The sequence below is a fragment of the Chelonoidis abingdonii genome, chromosome 2 (genome assembly GCF_003597395.2).
Source record: "Chelonoidis abingdonii isolate Lonesome George chromosome 2, CheloAbing_2.0, whole genome shotgun sequence".
Taxonomy (NCBI): Eukaryota; Metazoa; Chordata; order Testudines; family Testudinidae; genus Chelonoidis; species Chelonoidis abingdonii.
The window spans coordinates 174182146-174203247 of NC_133770.1; the positions used below are offsets into that span (position 1 = coordinate 174182146).

Consider the following 21102-nt stretch of genomic DNA (forward strand, 5'->3'; position numbering starts at 1 on the left):
TACACTTGGCAGCCATCTCTACCTTCCATCCAGGCTATAGGTGGTGTGTTCTGTGTTCTCACACTCTATGGTTTCGGGGGTTCCTCAGGGCTTGGAGCGCATGCACCCTTAGGTACGCCGCCAGCCCCAACCTGGGACCTCACTCTGGGTTAACCAGACTTGTGCTTCCTCCATTCGACCCGTTAGCGACCTGCTCGCTGCCTATACCTGTCTTGGAAGGACGTCTGGCTGATGTAATGGCTACGAGGAAAGCTGAGTCTTCGAGCTCAGGCTCTATGGTGGTTCCGCCATACCATTATGTTACAAAGAACACGGTGCAGTTTACGTCCACACCCGGCTTTCCTCCCTAAGGTGCTTTCGGCCTTCATGTTAACCACCACTCAACGTGACGGGGACAACATTGCACTCCCTGGACATCTGTAGAGCGAGCTCGCTTTCAGATATTGCGTAAATTATATGCCCTTCATGCTTTGCCATCATTCCACGAGGATATGCCTTCCATCTGATGATGCTTATTAAAAAAGTGTGTTAATTGAGCAGTTGCTGAATGCCTGGGAGAATCTGGTATGTCTGCTGCTCATGTTTTATCGCATTCATGCACGATATTTCATGTATAGCTGTGACCCAGCAATGTTCATTTGAACACTCACCGCAGATCTTGACAAAATGAGTTAAGTCCTACTGTAAGATTTCTAAAGATAGCGACCGCACTGTCGACCCAGGCTTAAGAACCTGTACTCACCTTTGTAACTGTTGTTCTTCGAGATGTGTTGCATATCTCCAGTGAGTGAGAGGCGCCGCGTGCCGTTCGTCGGAGAACTGTACCTGAAGCACTCGCTGGGACGGGCAGAGTCCCCCTGAAGTACGGCCCATAAATTATGGCGCCTGATATAATATCCCTGCCAGACACAAGCTCCTCCGTTCCTTCTTGCCGGTACTCCGACAGTAGGGGAAGGGGGCGGTGTGGCATGGATCAATGCGCAACACATCTAACGAGTACACAGTTTACAAAGTGAGTTACGTCATTATTCTTCTTCGAACTCGCTTGACTATATCCTTCCGTTAGTCGTAGATTCCCTAAGCCTTTGTGACGGTGAGGGTCGGTAAATGGCAACGATTAACTCAGAGCCAAAGGCTTGCAGCTATCTCTTTGCCTGTGAACAGAGCATAATGCCGGCAAGGTTGACCGAGAAACCATGCGTGCTAGCGTAATTCTCGTGGGTTCTTGAGTTAGCAAGGCGGCCAGATTAACGCCTGACCCTGGATGAACGCTCTGATCGTTAAGCATTGGGGAAATGTGAGCCAATCATACACACAGTGCGGCTGCACGATTATCACCAGATTGAGATCCACTGAGAGGAAACAGGTAGGCATTCCTTCGGACTGCTACTGTGGGACTGAGATTGGGGCGTGTTACAAATGGTTTTGTCTGTTCTCACATAATAACAGCGGAGCTGCCCTCTACTAGATGTCCAGGCGAGTGCATTGTTGTATTCACGTAAATACCTTGCAATGCCAACTACAAAAGTGCCATACAAGTGCCTGTTCTCACTTTTAGGTGACATTCTAAACAAGAAGCGGGCAGCATTTTCTCTTGTAAATGTAAACGGACTTGTTCGTCTTAGTGTTAGGTTGAACAAGAAGTAGGACTGATTGGACTTGTAAGTGCTAAAATTTTACATTGTTCTGTTTTTTGAGTTCAGTTGTGTAACCTAAAATCCTACATTTGTGAGTTGCACTTTCATGATAGAGATTGCACTACAGTACTCGTATGAGGTGAATTGAGAAATACTATTTATGCTTTTTACAGTGCAAATATTTGTAATAAAAAATAATAAAGTGAGCACTGTACATTTGTATTCTGTATTGTAATTGTAATCAAAATGTAGAAAAAATCCAAAAATATTAAAATTTAAATTGGTATTCTATTGTTTGCAATTAACCACGATTAATTTGAGTTAATCACGTGAGTTAATTGCAGTTAACCAATGGCCCTAATTTTTAGTCTTAATTTTTATTCAGTTGTCTTGAGATGTGGTTTGCAGATGGTAAAGGCACTTTCCTTTTGGATTTGTGCCTGATAACATACCTAAAATGTGTGCCAGGTGTCCATAAGTATTCTGATGCCTCTGAATGTGAAAAAATGATGTCTTAAGTGAATGCTGTCATATCTGCAGCAGCAGTAGTGGTGTACCTGCCAAATGTTACTCTCTGAATTCTAGAGACAGGAAAGCATCCTGTCATTTTTTGTTTATCTTCCTAGTGTATAATGTCTGTTACTGCATATTGACTGGAATAAAGGTCACACCTGTCTGAGGTCAAAGTCCCATAACTTTGATTTTTGTTTCCATATAAAATTTGTAAGCCTGTACAAGCTATAGGTATAGCCCCTTTCTCACTTCAGTTGTGCTTTCTCCTCTTCCCCATTGCCCTCTTGGCTACCAGAGTACTTTCATGCAGCTCTGATAATCCTTCTGTGCCATTTGAATGGATTTGCTACAGTGGTAAGACTTGTAGAACAATTGAAATTGCACATTCAAACTAATGCCTTTTTTTAACCACCTCTGCAGTTCATGTATTCTACTAGTTCATAGTTTGGTTCCTAACTGGTATGATCAGAGCTGCTCTGCCATTTTACTCCTGAAGGAATTCTGTGCCACTGTGCAATGCAGAATTTCGTAGAATTCTGTTTACCCTCTCAGAATTTCTGGCTGCCACTAGAGGCTGCTGGACTCTGCAGAAGCCAACTCTCAGTGAGCGGAGTGCCCAGTTTGGTGGGGCTGGAGGCTGCATGCTATTTGATCCTTATTCTCCCAGGGCCTGGGAGACCCAGCCAGCTCTGGCAAAGGGGTAGCGTTGCCAACTTTCTATTTGCACAAAATTGAACACCCTGACCCCTCCCCCCTACTCGCTACATTCCCTCTCTCCCACCCTCACTCACTTCCACTGAGCTGGGGAAGGGGCTTGGGGTGCGGGAGGGGGTGAGGGCTCTGGCTGAGGATGTGGGCTCTGGGCAGGGAAGAGGGGTTTGGGGTGCAGGAAGGTGCTCCAGGCCAAGGGATTTGGAATATGTGAGGGACTGTGGGTTGAGGCAGGGGGTTGGGATGTGGGCTCTGGGTACTGGCTCTGAGGTGAGGCTGGAGATGTGGGGGGTTCAGGGTGTGGGAGGTGGTTCTGGGCTGGGTCAAGGGTTGGGGTGAAGGCTCTGGGGTGCAGGAAAGGCTCTGGGTTTGGAGGGGCTCAGGGCTGGGGGTTGGGGTGCAGGAGAGGATATGCACCCTTACTCTTGTAATTAGAGATTTATAGTAGCAGTGCCCAATTGGGTTGCACATGCTCTGTCCTCATCTCGCGCTGCTTCAAGTGGTTATCTGTCACTGTGCGACCATCCCCATTCAGTTCCTTCTCTGCCTTTCACTGTCAGAGCATTTAGCAGTGCCTCAGAGCTTACTTAGCATAAAACAACCCCCCAGTTATTTTGTGAGTGTGTCCGCTGCCTAGACGAGACACACATACCTTAAAAGTGTCCACGCTGCCATAAGTAAAAGCCAAGACTAGGAAAGCCAGGGACTTGCAATTGAAATTACTCCTAATGGAGAAGTCCCACAAGCCAGTGTCTGAGCCAGAAACACAGACCTCTCCTCTTCCAGGGGCAAAAGTCACCCACAGCAGTCTCTGACAGAGGTGGTTCTTCTTCGAGTGCTTGCTCATATTCATTCCAAGTAGATGTGCGCGCGCCGCATGCACGTTCGTCGGAAGAATTTTCCCCTAGCAACACCCGGCGGGTCGGCAGGCGCCCCCTGGCGTGGCGCCTTTGCGGCACCGTATATATATACCCTGCCGACTCGCGGCACCAGCTCCTCAAAGTTCCTTCTACCGCCCGTCGGTCGTTGGAAACAGTGGAACGTGCGGCTTAGCTGAACCTCACACTTCCCCATAGCTTTCAACCCGTTTTTTCTCATAGTTCAAATATACTTATAGTTGTAGTGTGATTAATTCTTAGTCTTAAAAAAAGTAGTAGTAGTTAGTGTAATTTTGTATATAGTTAAGAGGGCTGAGGTTTCATCCTCCTCAACCCCCGGGACCCGGGCTCATGCCTGGCTCTCCCGGCTTCAAACAGTGCTCGGCCTGCCGCCAGCCGATGCCAACGGGAGACCCCACGATCGTTGCCTGAAGTGCCTGGGGGAGTGCCCACCTGACGGACAAGTGCAAATCTGTAAGTCCTTTCGAACAAGGACAAAAAAAGGAGCGGGAATCGCGTCTAAAGCAGCTCCTTATGGAGGCCGCCTTGACCCCGGCAGCTCCGGCACCGAGCGCACCGAAGTCCGTACCGGGCAGAAGTTCCGCATCGGCACCGGAGACGACCGGCACCGCCAAAACACCGCGGCACCAAACAGTCTCCGGCGCAGAAGTCAGCCGGCACCGCTCCCTCTCGCCGAAGGCGAAGAAGTCCAAGGCTCCTGCGCTGCAGCTACAAGCACCGCAGTCTGAGCATGGGAAACCGTGCCGTCCGGCACCGCATCTGCCGCGGCACCGGTTCTCCCAGCCACCGTCGACTCCGGCCAGGCAAGAGCCGTTGAGTCCGGTGCCAGACAGCTCCCCGGCGGATGCCCTGGTCGAGCTTGCTGTTCCCACTACGCCGGAAACCTTTGCGACGGCGAGGGAATTGATAGCGCTGACTGAACCTCCCCCGCCTCAAACCCCCGGCACCGCCGGTGCGGGTAATCTCGTCTCTACGGGGAGCCGGCTATGTTTCGACCGATGTCCCTCGGAGAAGTGGACAGGCACCGGTCGAGATCGAGATCACGGCACCGCTCCCGCCGCCGGTCTCCGTCACACCGCCGCTCGCAGTCCCGGCACCGGTCTCTCTCTCGGCGCCGGTCGTACTCGCGGCACCGGTCCAGGTCACCGGACCGGTACTCGTCCTCGACGGTCTACCTCCCGGTACCGATCCCGACGGAGCCCATCTCACCGTCGTTACTTGCGATCTACCTCCGGCACCAGGCTGGTAGCAGGTCCCGCTCCGGTCGACCTCCCGGCACCGTGCGTACATCATCAGACTTAATATCTCAGACCACGGCAGGCTTCTCTCATCCCGACCTCCAGTCCCTCCACTGACCGGCTGGTTCCTGGCTGCTGAGCTCTGCGGAGCTGTCGCTGTTCTACCCAGTGCAGCAGGTGCTCCTGGAAAGCATGGAAGCTTGCACCAGGGCTACCTACGCTGGCGAATGGAAGACGTTCTTCTTCGCTGGTGTTCAGTTCGCAAGCGTATCACCAACACGTGCTCCCATCCAGGATTGGAATGGAATATCTATGGCACCTTAAACGCAGGGCTGCAATCTCGTCCTTGCGAGTCACCTAGCTGCTCCATTTCTTCGGTCCATCTCAGGAGAACGGCCCGTTCCTCCGTCTTCTCTCACCGATGGTCTCTAGGTTTCCTCAAGGGCTTGGACGCTTGTATCCCCAGTCGCCGTCCCGCCCCCTCCTGGGACCTCAATCTGGTTCTCTCAAAACTAATGCCCTCCCTTCGGAACCCTGGCGACCTGCTCTCTTCCTGTATCTATCGTGGAAGGTGGTGTTCCTGGTGGCCATTACATCGGCCAGGAGAGTCTCTGAGCTCGCGCTCTTGTCGCAGACCACCTTATACACGATATTCCACAGGGACAAGGTGTCGCTAGCTGCGCCCGCATCCCGCCTTCCTGCCCAAGTGTCTCCCTATCCACCTTAACAGGACATATTCCTCCCGTGTTTTATCTAACCTCATGCATCCTCGAGGAGCGAGCCTACATTCACTTGATGTTCGCAGAGCGCTGGGTTCTACATTAACCGCACCAGACCTTCCGAAAGACTCCCAACTTTTATTGCCTTGCGACAGGATGAAAGGTCACCCTGTCTCGTCTCAAACTTCTTCATCCGGGTGACGCCTGCATTTAAAACTGCTCAGCTTTAGCTCACACCTCTCCAGGAGGGTGACTGCACATTCCACGAGAGCACAAGCTTCCTCATTGCCTTCCCTAAGCCCGTTGTGCCTATACAAGACATATTGTCGTGCAGCCACGTGGTCTCCGTGCACATGTTTTCTCGCCCATTACGCCTTGGTGCAGCAGTCCAGGCGACGATGAGCTCTTGTTGGTTGTTCTACATTTTGACAGTCTCCACACTCGACCCCACCCCTAGGTAAGCGTTGGATTCACCTACTTGGAATGAATTGATGCAAGCGCCGCATCAAAGAAAAGACGTTACTCACCTTTGTAACTGTTGTTCTTCGAGATGTGTTGGCATGATATCATTCCACACCCGCCTTCTTCCCCACTGTCGGAGTAGCCGCAAGAAGGAACTGAGGAGCGGCCGGGTTGGCAGGGGCATATATACGGCCGCAAAAGGCGCCACGCCAGGGGCGCCTGCAGACCCTCCGGGTGTTGCTGGGGGATCTTCGACGACATGCACACGGGCGGCACACCTACTTGGAATGAATATGAGCAACACATCTCGAGAACAACAAAAGAGAGAGAGTTCCGTTTTTTCAAACCGCGCTTTCTGCCTTCTCCCGCGGTGGAACCCATCTACTTCGGATTGTTGGGTTCGTGCGGCACGGTGGGGAGTGCTGGTACCAGGAGGTGCCCAGTGTTATGTTCTGGTCGCCTCCTCCGCTCCCACGCCACCCTCCCCGTCTCTCTCTAGGGACCCCTGCTCACAAGCAAATCTCCTTACCATGAGGCTCACGCTTCTCGGAAATCCGGAGCTATGAGGAGGTGACTCAGAGATCTCAGAGAGGGAGAGGGTTTACTCCCGCGCTATTTTTTAACCCCAAGGTCAAAGGGGCCTCCAACCCATCCTAGACCTGCGCGGAACTCAACGCCCTTCGAAGAACGTGAAGTTCCCAGAGGTGTCCTTGGTCTATTATCAGGCCCTGACCCGGGAGACTGGGTTCGCTTGCTCTCTGACATGAAAGGACGCAACTTCATGTTTCGATCCGTACCCACCCGGCACAGACGTTTCTTCGCTTTGTGGTACGGGACGCCACTTTCAATTCAGAGTCCTGCCCTTTCGGCCTTTCCTCTGCCCGCGGGTGTGTTTACAATTATGGCGTAGTGGCTCGCCTTTCCTCCCGTCGATGAGCATGTGTGTCTCCCTACCTGGAACGGACTGCTTGTTCGGCGGGTCTCAAGCTCAGGTCGCCACACACAATAGCGGTCATAACAGATGTGTTCGAGAATTTCTAGGGCTCTGATCAATTTCGACAAGTCATCCTCGTACCAACGCTAGAGGATAGTACTATATGGATCTTTCTCATTGATCCTCACTCTCGCGACGCCTCGCTTCCTACCCATGCTCGGTTCCTGTGCTTGGAATGTCCTTACATATATGATGGGTTATCTCGTCTCTTCCTTCTCACGTATCTCTGCTTTTACTTGTTTGTCTCAGTTCGGCCTCTGTGTGGCTGACTTGTCTACAAACGTCTCGTCATTTCGGTCTGCACATTGGGCGTTGCCTCCGTTAGTTGTCCTCAGGAACAGCAAAATCGGACTATCGTGGTCATTCCCCACATATGTGTCCGGTTATTGCGAGCCAATGCATCTCTCACTCTCCGCCGTTTGGTTCTGTGGTGCAAGACCCGCGCTGGTATGGTACGTGGCCATCGTGTTCCATCCAGGTCACCATCCATGGTCCTGACAACAGACGCCATCCTCCCTGGGACCTGGGGAAGCTCAATGCGGGGTCCTCCCTGAACACAGGGGTCTCTGGTCTGCTCAGGAGCTCTCACTGCACATCAACGTCCGAGAGCTGCGATGCAGTCCCGCCTCGTCTGTCTTATGACTTTCTCCCTCACCGGTGTGAGGACGTTGCGTTTTAGGCTCAGGGACAACCCCACGCGATGCAACTGTATAAACAAGCAGGGAGGGACCCTTGCCTCCCTCTTTGTCAGGAGGCTATCGCACTCTGGGAATTTTGTATAACCCACGCCATGGATCTGGTGGCCTCCTTCCTCCCAGGAGTCCAGAACGTATTGGCGGACCATCTCAGCAGGTCCTTCCTAGCCCACGAGTGGTCCTTTCGTCCGACATAGCCCATTCTCTTTCCCGGAGGTGGGGTTTCCCGGATCGAGCTCTTCGCCTCCCGCACAACACGAAAGTGCCCAGGTTCCTGCTCTTCCGCAGTCTTGCCCACGGATCGATCTCGGATGCATCCTCCTGTCCTGGTCGACGCCAACCTCCTATATGCCTTCCCGCCTTCCCTTGGTGCACAAAGTCCTGGTAAAGCTGCGCAGGACAAGGCTCGGTAATACTCAATCGCCCAGTGTGGCCTCGCCAGCACTGGTAACCCGCTGCTGGACTTGTCCATAGCCAGTCCGGTTCTCCTGCCGCTACATCAAGACTTAATATCTCAAACCACGGCAGGCTCCTCCATCCCGACCTCCAGTCCCTCCACCTGACAAGCGATGGTTCTGCTGGGCTGAGCTCTGCGGAGCTGCGCTGTTCTACCCCAGTGCAGCAGGTTGCTCCTGGAAAGGCAGGAAGTCTGCAACCAGGGCTACCTCGCTGGCGAATGGAAGACGTTCTCTGCTGGTTGTCAAATCGCAAGGCGTATCACCAACACGTGCTCCTATCCAAGTGATATTGGAATATCTATGGCACCTTATAAAACAGCAGGGCCTCGCACTCTCGTCCTTGCGAGTCCACCTAGCTGCCATTCTCTTCGGTCCATCCAGGAGACGGCCCCTTCCTCCGTCTTCTCTCACCCGATGGTCTCTAGGTTTCCTCAAGGGCTTGGAGCGGCTTGTAATCCCACAGGTCCGCCGTCCCGCCCCTCCTGGGACCTCAGTCTGGTTCTCTCAAAACTAATGGCCCCTCCCTTCGAACCCTTGGCGACCTGCTCTCTCCTGTAATCTATCGTGGAAGGTGGTGTTCCTGGTGGCCATTACATCGGCCAGGAGAGTCTCTGAGCCTCGCGCTCTTGTCGAGACCCACCTTACACGATATTCCAACAGGGACAAGGTGCAGCTGCGCCCAGCAATCCCCGGCCTTCCTGCCCAAAGTGGTCTCCCTTTTTCCAACCTTAAACCAGGACATATTCCTCCCAGTGTTTTATCCTAAACCTCATGCATCTCGCAGGGAGCAGAGCCTACATTCATCTTGATGTTCGCAGAGCGCTGGCGTTCTACATTAACCGCACCAGAACTTTTTCCGAAAGACCTCCCAACTTTTTATTGCCGTTGCAGACAGGAATGAAAGGTCACCATCCTGTCTCGTCTCAAACTAATCTCATCCTGGGTGACGGCCTGCATTAAAACATGCTACGCTTTAGCTCACACCTCTCCAGGAACGAGTGACTGCACATTCCACGAGAGCACAAGCTTCCTCAATTGCCTTCCTAAGCCCGTGTGCCTATACAAGACATAATGTCGTGCAGCACGTGGTCGTCCGTAGCACATGTTCTCTGCCCATTACGCCTTGGTGCAGCAGTCCAGGACGATGTAGCTCTTGGCTTGGCTGTTCTACATTCGACAGTCCTCCAACTCTGACCCCGCCGCCTAGGTAAGGCTTGGGATTCACCTACTTGGAAGAATATGAGCAGCACTCGAAGAAGAAAAGACGGTTACTCACCTTTGTAACTGTTGTTCTTCGAGATGTGTTGCTCATATTCATTCCACACCCGCCTCCTTCCCCACTGTCGGAGTAGCCGGCAAGAAGGAACTGAGAGCGCCCGGGTCGGCAAGGGGCATAATATACGGTGCCACAAAGGCGCAACGCAGGCGCCACGCCAGGGGGCGCCTGCCGACCCTCCGGGTGTTGCTAGGGGAAAATTCTTCCGACGAACGTGCACGCGGCGCGCGCACACCTACTTGGAATGAATATGAGCAACACATCTCGAAGAACAACAGTTACAAAGGTGAGTAACCGTCTTTTCTTCTAAGGCTCGGACAACCAACCACCCAACCAAAAAGTGTACTAAAAAGTGTACTTTGGATTCACCAACTTTGGAAATGACCAAGAGACGTCAGTCCCCAAGCTGACACATGCAGCTGGTACTTACCGCACCAGAAACATCTACCACTGAAGTTGCAGCACCCTCTGGTACTATGGGTACCACAAGAGAGCAAAGGACTCCAAGCAAGCCAGCTCAGATATAGACAGTAAGGGGAAAACTAAACCCATGCCATCAACAACACCACTCAGCACCAAGCAGCTCCATGCAACTGCAGGAGATGCTGCCACCTACCATCAGTCTGCCACAACCAACAAGTACAACTATACTAGTTTCGAGTGATGTCTCTGAGGGACAACTGATTGCTGGAATGGCATTGATTATAGGCATTGATTGGACTCTGCAGATATGGCAGCATGGTCTACAGCTACTGTGATAGTCATGAGGCGAGCTTCTTGGTTGCATCTCTCTGGAAAAGAGATGCAATTGAGAGTTGAGGATCTGCCTTTTGAAGGGCCCAAATTCTTCATCATCAAGACAGATCGGTCTTTACACATCCTCAAGGGCAACACTGAAATCCCTGGGAATTTATACTCCTAGGAACAAGAAAAGACTGAGTAAATACTATAACATGCAGCAATTCCGGTCTACACCGTAGACACAAACACTTAGACAGTATGAACCACAGGGCCAAAAACAGAGGCCTGCAAGGAGACGCCGGCCTCTACCTCAATATGCCATATCTCACAACCATCCTCCAGACAGTAAGTTTGATGTGTTGGTCGAGGGTCAGAGAACGCCACATCTCTCAGCGTTGGAATCCCTCCCCATCTCTCAACCATTTGCAGACTGTCTAATTCCATACTATCCAGTCTGGAAGTCCATCACAACAGACAAATGGGTACTGGAGATAATTGAGGTTGGATACTTCATCCCTTTTACTCCCCTTTCCCCTCCCCCATCCTTCCTCTCTCTTCAGGGACCCCTCTCACGAAGCCCTACTGCAACAAGAGGTAACCCACCTCATACATCTAGGAGCGGTAGAACTGGTACCAACAGAATACAGAGGGGAGGGGCTTCTATTCACATTATTTCCTCATACAGAAAAAAAACAGGAGGGTGGAGACCCATTCTCAATCTTCCACTCAACTTCTTTGTGAAAACCCAACACTTCAAGATGGTCACGTTAGCCACTGTAATTCCAGCACTAGGACAGGATCATTTCCAATACAAGATCCTACCCTTTGGCCTATCCAGTACTTCTTTTTCAGAGGTCCTTGCCATCGTGGTGGCCTACCTCCACAGGAAAGGAACTTTAATATTCCCAAACTTGGATGACTTCCTGCTGAAAGCACCTACAATAGGCAGCATCAGAGTGCACCAAACAGACAATAGCTCTCTGCACAAGGTTAGGCCTCCAGATAAATGCACAAAAATCAACACTAACACCCGTTCAAAAACTAGAGTTGTTGGGAGCCTACCTCAGTTCTCCCGAGGTGTCAGCCTCTCTACCACAACAATTTCTCACCTTAACCAACCTGATCTCCACAGCATGAAGCAGCCTGCAAGTCATTGCCAGGACTTGTTTGCAACTACTAGACAACGATGTTTGTTGTCAGGCATGCAAGACTACACATGCATTATCTAAAAGCTGGACTCCAGTCAGTTTACATCCCACACACAGTATAAACAAGCACCTCACAATGCCAAACAAAATAAGACTCCCTGCTCTCGTAGACACAACCAGACAATGTCTGTGCAGGGGTTCCTCTTGTACAAAATTCCCCAACGATGACCATCATTACAGACGCATCGCTCCTGGGCTGGGGGGCACATCTGAACTCACATTCCATCCAGGGCCATTATTCCCCAGCAGAATCCCTTCTCCACATAAATCTTTTAGAACTATGAGCCATTCACAATGGTTGCTCCCACTTCTTACCGATCATCAAAAACAAGACCACACAAGTCCTCACAGACAACATGACACGAATGTTTTTTCATAGGCAGCAGGGAGTGTGCTCACACTCACTATGCAGAGAAGCCATGCAGCTCTGGCACTGATGCATCTCGCACAATATCCATGTCACAGCAGCATATCTACTTGGATGCCAGAACACCATAGCAGATGCACTAAGCAGGAACTTCTCTCAGGAACACATGTTCCAAAATGTTTTCAAGCATTGGGAGTTCCCAACAATAGACCTATTTGCAACTGCACAAAAATGTCAAATGCCTGCAGTTTTGTTCCAGGGCAGGACTTGGTCCCCACTTTCTAGGCAGCAACACTTCCCTCGTCCAATGGAACATTCCTCTCCTATATGCTTTCCTTCCCATCCCCCTCGTAGCGCAAGTGAGCCACAAGATCAGGCAGGACAGGTCCAAAGAAATCCTAATAAGCCCCATGTGGCCTCCGAAAACCTGATGCCTTTTATCTTCTCAAGTTGGTGGTGCATCCACCACGTTTCCTCCCACTTCTGCCTTGTCTTCTGTCTCAGGATGCAGGTCATGTTCTTCACCCAGATCCCCAAAGACTCCACCTCAAAGCGTGGTTACTCCATGGCTCAGGATCTGAAATGACATGCTTGACTGAGGTACAAAACATTTGGTTAAACAGCTACAGAACAACCACCCGTCACGCGTACTTGCACAAATGGAGGCAATTCAATACCTGGTGCCAACAAAAACAGATTCTATCAATCTCAGTCCCCTTGCTTCTAATATTAGAGTATTTTATTAGAACTTAAATCGGGCCTCTCCATGAGCTCAGAGTACATCTCTCCACTGTCACAGCATTCCACCATAAAGTAGATATTGCTCTTTGCCCACCCACTCACAAAACCGTTCCTTAAAGGCATCATCTACCCGGAAGTGCAAAATCCTACTCTACCATGGGACCTCAGCCTAGTCCTTTGAGTTCTCACCAGCCCTCCATTTGAGCCCATAGCGACATGCTCTCAACTGCACCTTTCCATAAAGGTAGTGTTCCTTGTGGCTATTACATCTGTCAAACAAGTGGGAGAGTTGGTAGCTCTCATGGCAGATCCACCAAAGACCCACAGTCTTTTTCAAAGATAAAGTTTACCTGAGACCGCACTCAGACTTTAGGCAAAATGTTGATCTATCTACTAACATTCTACCCCAAACCCCACGAGGTATGGCACTCCCTATTACGTACCCTGGATGCACGCAGGGCAATAGCCTTTTAAATAGAGCTAAATCATGTTGTAAGTCCCCAAAATTATGTATCTCAATTACTGAATGATCCAAAGGGGATGCCATATCTAAATAGAGGCTATCTAAATGGATTTTGGATTGCATCAAACTGTGTTACCATCAACGTGACCAGCAACCCCCTGCAGAGATTCACACACATTCCACCAGGGTCTTATTGGCCTCCACAGCAATCCTTAACATTTCCATTATGGACATCTGTAAGGCTGCAGCGTGGACCTCAGCCCCTACATTTATGCAACATTATGCATTAAAACGGTATGTAACCTCTGATAGTCTGTCTGGACTCACTGTACTGTCATCTGCCACAACTTCAACTCCAAAGCTCCCTCCTTCCACTGGAGGGCACTGCTCTGAAGTCACCTAAAGTAGAGCACTCACAGGGGCATCATCACTTGAAGAAGAAAGTTACTCACCTTGTGCAATAACTTAGGTTCTTCAAGATGTGTGTCCCTATGGGTGCTCCACTTGAGGTGTTTGTGCACCCACCCCAGCATGCAGAATTGGAGATTTATGGTAGCATGCCCGATTGGATTGCACATGCACAGTCCTCGTCTCACACCGCTTGAGTAGGGGTGGCTCTAGGTATTTTGCCACCCCAAGCATGGCAGGCAAACTGCCTTCGGTGGCTTGCCTGTGGGAGGTCCTCAGTCCCATGGATTCGGCAGCACGCCTGCGGGAGGTCCGCCGAAGCTGTGGGACCAGCAGACCCTCCACAGGCATGCCGCCGAAGGCAACCTGCCTACCGCCCTTCTGGCAACCGGCAGAGCGCCCCCTGTGGCTTGCCACCCCAAGCACGCTCTTGGCATGCTGGTGCCTGGAGCCGCCCCTGCGCTTGAGGTGGTTATTTGGCAATGTGTGACCACCTCTCCTCCCCGCCTTCCTTCTCTAGCATTATTATGACCCTCCAAAGTAGAGGGGAAGAGGGAGGGTAGTGGAGCACCTACAAGGAACACATCTCAAAGCACCTACACTACTGCACATGCTGAGTAACTTTCTCTTTGCTGTGAACATTTTTGGTGTGTGTTTTTAATAAGCAAAGCTTGCCATGTAAAATGCACTCTATATCCGTCGGAACATGATAGGGAGAATGTATAATTTGGGTAGTATAAATGCAAAGATAAAATAAGAACATTGCCACATACCATACATTCTCTTTTCCTATATATGCCTTCTATTGTATAGATCTAAATATTGCTTGACTGGCAAGTTGACATTCCCTGTAAATGCAGATCAGCGTTCTCCCTGGCTGATTAAAGCTATTGAAAAAGTGCTTATTCCACAGCTGATGGAAACTAATTTTTCTTGAATAGGTGCAATGCTCAACTGTCTTCTGGTTAGCCCTTGGGACAGTTTTTAATGTAAGGTGTTGTCAATTAAACGTCAATCAGTCCAGTTCAGATTGTCATGGCATGAACTATGGACAAAAAAGTCTGTCCTTGCTGATGATCTTTGATTGCAATTGATCATAAGGTATTGGTACCACCAAGTGGCTGAACTCAGTCCTAGAGGAGGTCTCAAAGTGTTGAGGGATACTTGGTTGACTGACACAATTCATTCTTGAAATGCTACAGACTTCTATCTTGGGGTCCTTCTTTTCAATCTGTGTGACCATGCTAAGGGATGTTTTGATCTGCAGGAAAATATTCTAATGAAGATGATTACTTGTGTCCTTTGTCAACCCAACTGTACACTGTGGTGGCTGTCTGGCACACTTTTTTGTTTGGATAAGAGAGGTGATTTAAGTTTTTAACCCAGATAAGATTCAGGTAATATCCTGTATTTGAGTATTGTGGTGGTTTGAGGAGATGGCAAGCAGACACTTAATACCGTAAATTTACATGGTGTTTTATATAGCATAATATTTCTGGAGAGTTTACTGTTGAAGACTGACAATACATATATCAAGAATTCTGTTAAGGGAAATTCTGGGGTATTTTGGTGAGAACAAGCAGGGGAGTCCAGATCAATGCCTCTGAGAGCTTCAGAAGTTAAGGCATGTCTGGATTGTTCCCTTTGTATGGAAGTCCATAATGCACTAGTATTCTGGAGGATCAATTACCATTTGAATGTTGCCTGACAGGGACCGTCGCCAAGGTGATAACCAAATCACAAGTGAACAAGTAAAGCAATTTGCTTTTATTTGGAGTTGTGTCAATTTCAAGGTAATAGTTACAGAATGTGCTTGCCTGCTTGTTGCTTAGCGTATGGCAAAGCTGGTGGTTTCTACCCTGACTTTACTGAGTTACTTGAGGTGAGATGGTCACTTGTATTCTTCCCAAACGTTTGTGATCAGCCAGGTTATATTTGCACAACATACTAAGTTGTATCTGAAATGGGCTCAAAGGCAGAGCTCAGTCTGTGAAGAATGTCCTTCCTGAATGTCATGCTGGAATCCCTCTGTAGCTATAACCAGGCATGGTCTAAGAATGTTCTGTTTGGGTTGGTAAAACTAGACCACTTTTTGTCTTTCGTGACATCTCCTACCTCTGGTCTTTTGTTCTTGTTTGTAGTCTTACCATGCCATCAGTTAATTATGTTGTAGCTTTGTACACTGTGAGATACTTCTGAGATTCCACTTGAGGATTTTGTTTTCAGTGACCAGAGCAGCAAATATTGACCTTTATAGCTAAGAGAATATTAGACTACCTTGTTTTTTCAATCTCATTTGAGTGAATACAAAATTCTCACTCTCAAGAAGTCTGCTAGCACTTGGTTGGGTAGGATGAGTGATATGATCTATCATGACTCTGTTTTACTACATATTTAACTATTAAAACTCTCCAGGAAATTGAGCTTTCTCCCAATAAGTCTAAAGTGGGGAAGTGTGTGTGTGGTTGAAAGTCCTCCTAACAGTATATTTGATAAAAATTCAAAAGAAAGGACATGATTGTTATACTGCAGTTCAGCAAGGGATACCATTTGACTGAGCATTTATCCTTTCTTTTGGTTCTATGTACATATAGAAATTAGTCTGAACTAGTAGGATATGAGCAATTCAAAATAACCCAGCTGCCATACAGTGTGATACAAAATAAAAAGAGAGGTTCTTTTTATTTTTAGATCTGAATTTGGACGTTGGATCTGGACATGACACATGTGGAGAAACGTCTTCAGAGAGTTACAGTTCTCCTTCTAGCCCACGACATGGGAGGGAAAGCTTTGAAAGTGAAGAAGAGAAAGACAGAGGTTGGATTTGTGCAGTGTGTGTGTGTGTGTGTGAGTGTGTACGTATGTATGTACGTACTTGTTTGGACACCTCAATAGGGCAAACATTGAGCTTAACCACTTACTCTGGAATTCTCTACCAACGGTCTGGTTTAATCTTTATTCCTATAATCTATAAGTAGTGTAACTGTGATTGCCTCAGTCATATATTTCATTACCACATTGCCAGTTGGTCAGGATTCAAGTTTTCACTGTTATTTCAAAACCTTGTTTTGCAGTGTTCAATAACTCACTTCTAGGTATACTCAATTACTCAATTTGCCAATTGACTAATTTTATGCCTCCAAGAAAACAGTATTCCAAAAATTTCACTAAGGTTTTTCCTCTTCTTTTTAAAACACCAAAGTTACTTAACACTTCTGACACTTAACTTACATCCAGATACGTATGTTCGTTTGTGTTGATGGTAGAGAGTACCTAGGTGATGCATTTTGTAGTATTGATGCCTGAAGGCAAGAAATGCTAATCTTTGCTTTGCAATACTTAACTGATCCCCTTCATTTTATACCATTTATAATAACCCCTTGTCACACATGCTGTCATATGACAGTAGGAAAATGTGCGTCAGTTAGCAACATCATTGGAAGACACCAAGCTGTCTATTTACTGTGAAGGAGTATAGTGCATGTCACATAGAATCATAGATTATTATGGTTGGAAGGGACCTCAGGAGATCATCTAGTCCAACCCCATGCTCAAAGCAGGACCAATCCCCAAATCCCTGAATGGCCCCTTCAAGGATTGAACTCACAACCCTGGGTTTAGTAGACCAGTGCTCAAATGGCACCTTCCAGAAGGCAGTGAACAAACAATAGATCTCCTGCAGACACAGTTCTGTAACAAGTTATGGATTTACTTTCAATAACGCGACAACATTTTGGCAATTTCCAAAGCTTTTTTTAACTGATAAGGAATTCCTTGGAAATTACAAAGTTATGCAAAATGCGATTAGATGATGTACAGATATTGCATTTGTTCACTGCAGGCTTGAGGTGACAACATAGTCTATATTTGAAATAACTTCTCTGGAGAATGTTCTGCTGTCAGCCTTCCTGAGAGGAGCTGTTTTCAAAAGCTTTTAAAAAATAGCTTTGAATTTTACTTTAATATAAAACATACAAAAAAATCTCCAAGATAAATACATTGGCACTAACATACACACCCCAGGAAAAAAGGAGCAATGCTCAGCTTCATACCGCATATACAAAGTCTCCACATTGAGATTCAGCTGTAAGATTCCAAATGTGCGGCACAATTACACCTTGTCATTTTTCAGCTGTAATATCTCTCAATCTGATAAGTCAAGAAAAACTTTCCACTTTTGGTGAAATTTTTCACCTTCTGTAATTTTGTATGTTTGCTTGTAAGAGACTTGGAGCTCCTCCCTGCCTCAGGTTCCCTGCATAGCATTTTCAGACCTCTTCCCTATGTGCCTTGTAATTAGCCCCACTCAGTGCCTTATACTCTTCTTCTACGTTCAGCTTTTTAAACATAAAACGAAATGCGATGTTGAGTGAGGATATATGCAGTCTATTGTGGAGCTGGGCAATGGAGGCAGGATGAACACAAGGCTGGGTAGGAGCCAGGGATGGGAAGGAGACCATGTGGAGTAATGCATGGTGGCATGCACTGTATAAGAAGGACTACACCTTTTTTTATGTAGACACTACATTGTTTCATGGCTTATTCCTTTGGATTGCCTGACTAGCCTTTGGTTAAGGCAGACCATCTTAGGTTTTAGGAACACTGTCAAGGTAAAAATCGTTGTGTATATATTTAAATATCTCTACCTGAGTTGTTAGTACTTTAGTCTTTTTTCATCTTAATTTATTTTTCACCATTTACTTATGCTTTTTTATTTTCTTTGAATGATGGACTAGTGGTCATGTTTGCTGCCTGGCTTTCATATACTTAATATTGTGTTGGGGCTCTAACACTTGAGAGACTTGGTTAAATACAAGAAATGCTTTCTTTTGAAAATTGAGAAGTGGCACATGAAAGCTTTTTTTAAAAAAAAAATTAGCAAACTTATTGTATAGAAATCTCAGTACTAACCATGTTTGTTTTCAGTGCTGTAGATCAGTGGTTCTCAGTCAAGGGTCCGGGGCCCTCTGGGGTGCTGTGAGCGTGTTTCAGGGGGTTGCCAAGCATGGCCAGAGTTAGACTTGCTACGCCCCAGGGCAGAAAGCCAAAGCCCCACCGCACAGGACTGCAGCCTGGGGCCCCAAACCCCACCATCCCGGGGCTCAGGCTGAAGCCGAAGCCTGAGCAACTTAGCTTTGACAGGCCCCTTGTAGTGTGCGGCCGTGGGCAGTTGCCCTGTTAGCTACTTCCTAAGCTAGCGTTGTCTTTTATATGCAGAAAAATAGTTGTGCCACAGCTGGGCCATGGAGTTTTTATAGCATGTTGGGGATCTTCAAACAGAAAAAGGTTGAGAACCCCTGCCGTAGATTACTTGTATTTGACAGTGCAGTAGATGAAAATGTTTTAACTGTCCTAAAAGCTAAAGGAGCAGAAAAGTTGTTTAAATATACATGGTGTGCCTGAGCTCTTTCTCCTCTTCCCCTGCCACATATATTTTGAGAATTGTACCAGCTGGGGGCATAGTGATTTCACATCTTTCCAGGTAGATGGGAGGAGCTTAATTTGTTCTGTGCCCTCCACTTATACATATGTATACAGAAGTCACAAACACAAAATAGCAAGTGGATTATTTGGTGTTAGCAAAGAATGGAAAGCAAGGCAGATATGCCCCTAATTGAAAAGAGAATATCAGTCCAACTCAAGTTGGAAAGGTGGATATATGGTCTTTAATTTATTCTAAATCAAGATGAAATAACACTTATTAGTGCCATTAAAATATAGTAAAACCTCAAGTGTACATTTTTAATTTTTCACTAATGCTTTATCTTCAACAGATACAGACAGCAATTCAGAGGACTCTGGGAATCAAGATGCAGCCAGGTTTACTGTTTATGGTGCCGTTAGTCCATCAAACATCAAAGCAGCAGCTCAGATTCCTTCAGTGAGTAATGAGAATGGAAGTATTTCAGAGGATCCTTTAAATTCAAAGTTTCAACATATTTCATTTATGCCTGCCTTACACTGTGTGATGCACAATGGTGCACAGAAACCTGAAGTTGTAGTTCCACCACCCATATCTGCTGATGGTAAAACAATGGGAATGCTTGTTACCACTCCTGTTGCTATATCGCCAATGAGAGAATCTGCAAATTCAACTCCAGTTGGAATAGGGCCAGTGACTTCTGGTGAATCTGAAAAACGCCTTGAGCTGTTGACTTCCCCTCTACCGGTACCATCCACTTTTCTTCCACATTCTGTCCAGCCTGGCAGCCCAGCTTTGCACTTGGCAATACACAGATTGAAAATACCCTCTCCGCAGGGATCATCTGAAAATTGCACAGTTAATGGACCGCAGCAACCAACAGGAAACTTAAGCATTGGCTCACCAAATACTGCCTTTATCCCAGTCCACAGCCCAGGTAGTTTTCCAGGATCCCCAGTTCCTAATACAGATCCCATCACAAAACCTGCATCCCAAGTGGTAGGACTGAATCAAATGGTGCCTCATATTGAGGGGAACACCGGAGCAATCCCTCAGCCTACCAGTCTAAAGGTAGTTCTTCCCGCAGCTGGTCTTTCAACAGCACCTCCACCGACTTCCTATACTTTGCCAGGCACTCCTCATGCTACCAGTGTGTTGCCCAACCAGAATACAAACGTGCTGAACGCTGTAGCAACTTCCACACCTCAGTCAGCTGGTTTAGGTGTTGGTCAGATCCAGTCAACTATTCCCCCTGCAATACCTACCCATACACCAGGCCCTGCCCCTAGCCCAAGCCCTGCTTTAACACACAGCACTGCTCAGAGTGACAGCACATCCTATATAAATGCTGTTGGAAATACTAACACTAATGGGACTTTAATGCCTCCACAGCAGTTGGGGTCTGGGGCTTGTGGTTCTTGTGGACGTAGATGCAGCTGTGGGTCCAATGGAAGCCTTCAGATCAATAGCTATTTTTATCATAATCCTATTCATGGACAAGTCTACAGAGTTCCACCATTCTTCACTCTGCCATCTCTTTGCAATGGCAGCTACCTCAACCAGGCACATCAAAGCAATGGAACACAACTTCCTTTTTTTCTGCCTCAGACTCCATATGCAAATGGATTGATGCATGACCCAGTAATGGGGAGCCAAGCCAACTATGGTATGCAGCAAATGGCAGGATTTGGGAGGTACTATCCTGTATATCCAGCACCTAATGTAGTTGCCAACACAAATGGATCGGGGCCCAAGAAGAATGGGAATGTTTCATGTTACAATTGTGGTATAAGTGGACACTATGCGCAGGACTGTAAGCAGTCATCCATGGAGGCCAGTCAGCAAGGTAATCATGATAGCTCCCAACGGACTTGCTTTTGAGTTTACTAGTTTCTCTTTACCTTACTGACCATGCTGTTTCTGTTCTTGCAGAAAGGTGTGTGCGTGTTTGTTTGTATAAATGTACGTTGTGCACTAGTGATCTGCTATAAAACTGCAAAGAGGCTTATCTAGGCCCAATTATTAAACACTGGGGAAAATGGAGTTCACAGGTACTAAACTAAATTTTAAAAGGGTATGAAATGGGGCTAGGAAGTCAACCCATCTCTGTTCTAAATTGTCATTCTTTTCTCTAGGCTTTTGGCAGTATT

General features: G+C 47.7%; 1 protein-coding gene across 4 annotated transcripts in view; it reads left to right on the forward strand.

The window, feature by feature from the left end:
* ZCCHC2 (zinc finger CCHC-type containing 2) overlaps window positions 1–21102 on the forward strand; it is a 347582-nt gene that overhangs the window by 81895 nt on the left and 244585 nt on the right. For all 4 annotated transcript variants that reach the window (XR_012655308.1, XM_075062813.1, XM_075062812.1 and 1 more), the window contains 2 exons: window positions 16222–16347; window positions 19305–20798. Coding sequence is in view for 3 of the 4 variants with exons in the window: in XM_075062813.1 (XP_074918914.1) it covers window positions 16222–16347; window positions 19305–20798 (1620 nt within the window). In the remaining variant the exon portion in view is untranslated. The remainder of the gene's footprint in view (window positions 1–16221; window positions 16348–19304; window positions 20799–21102) is intronic.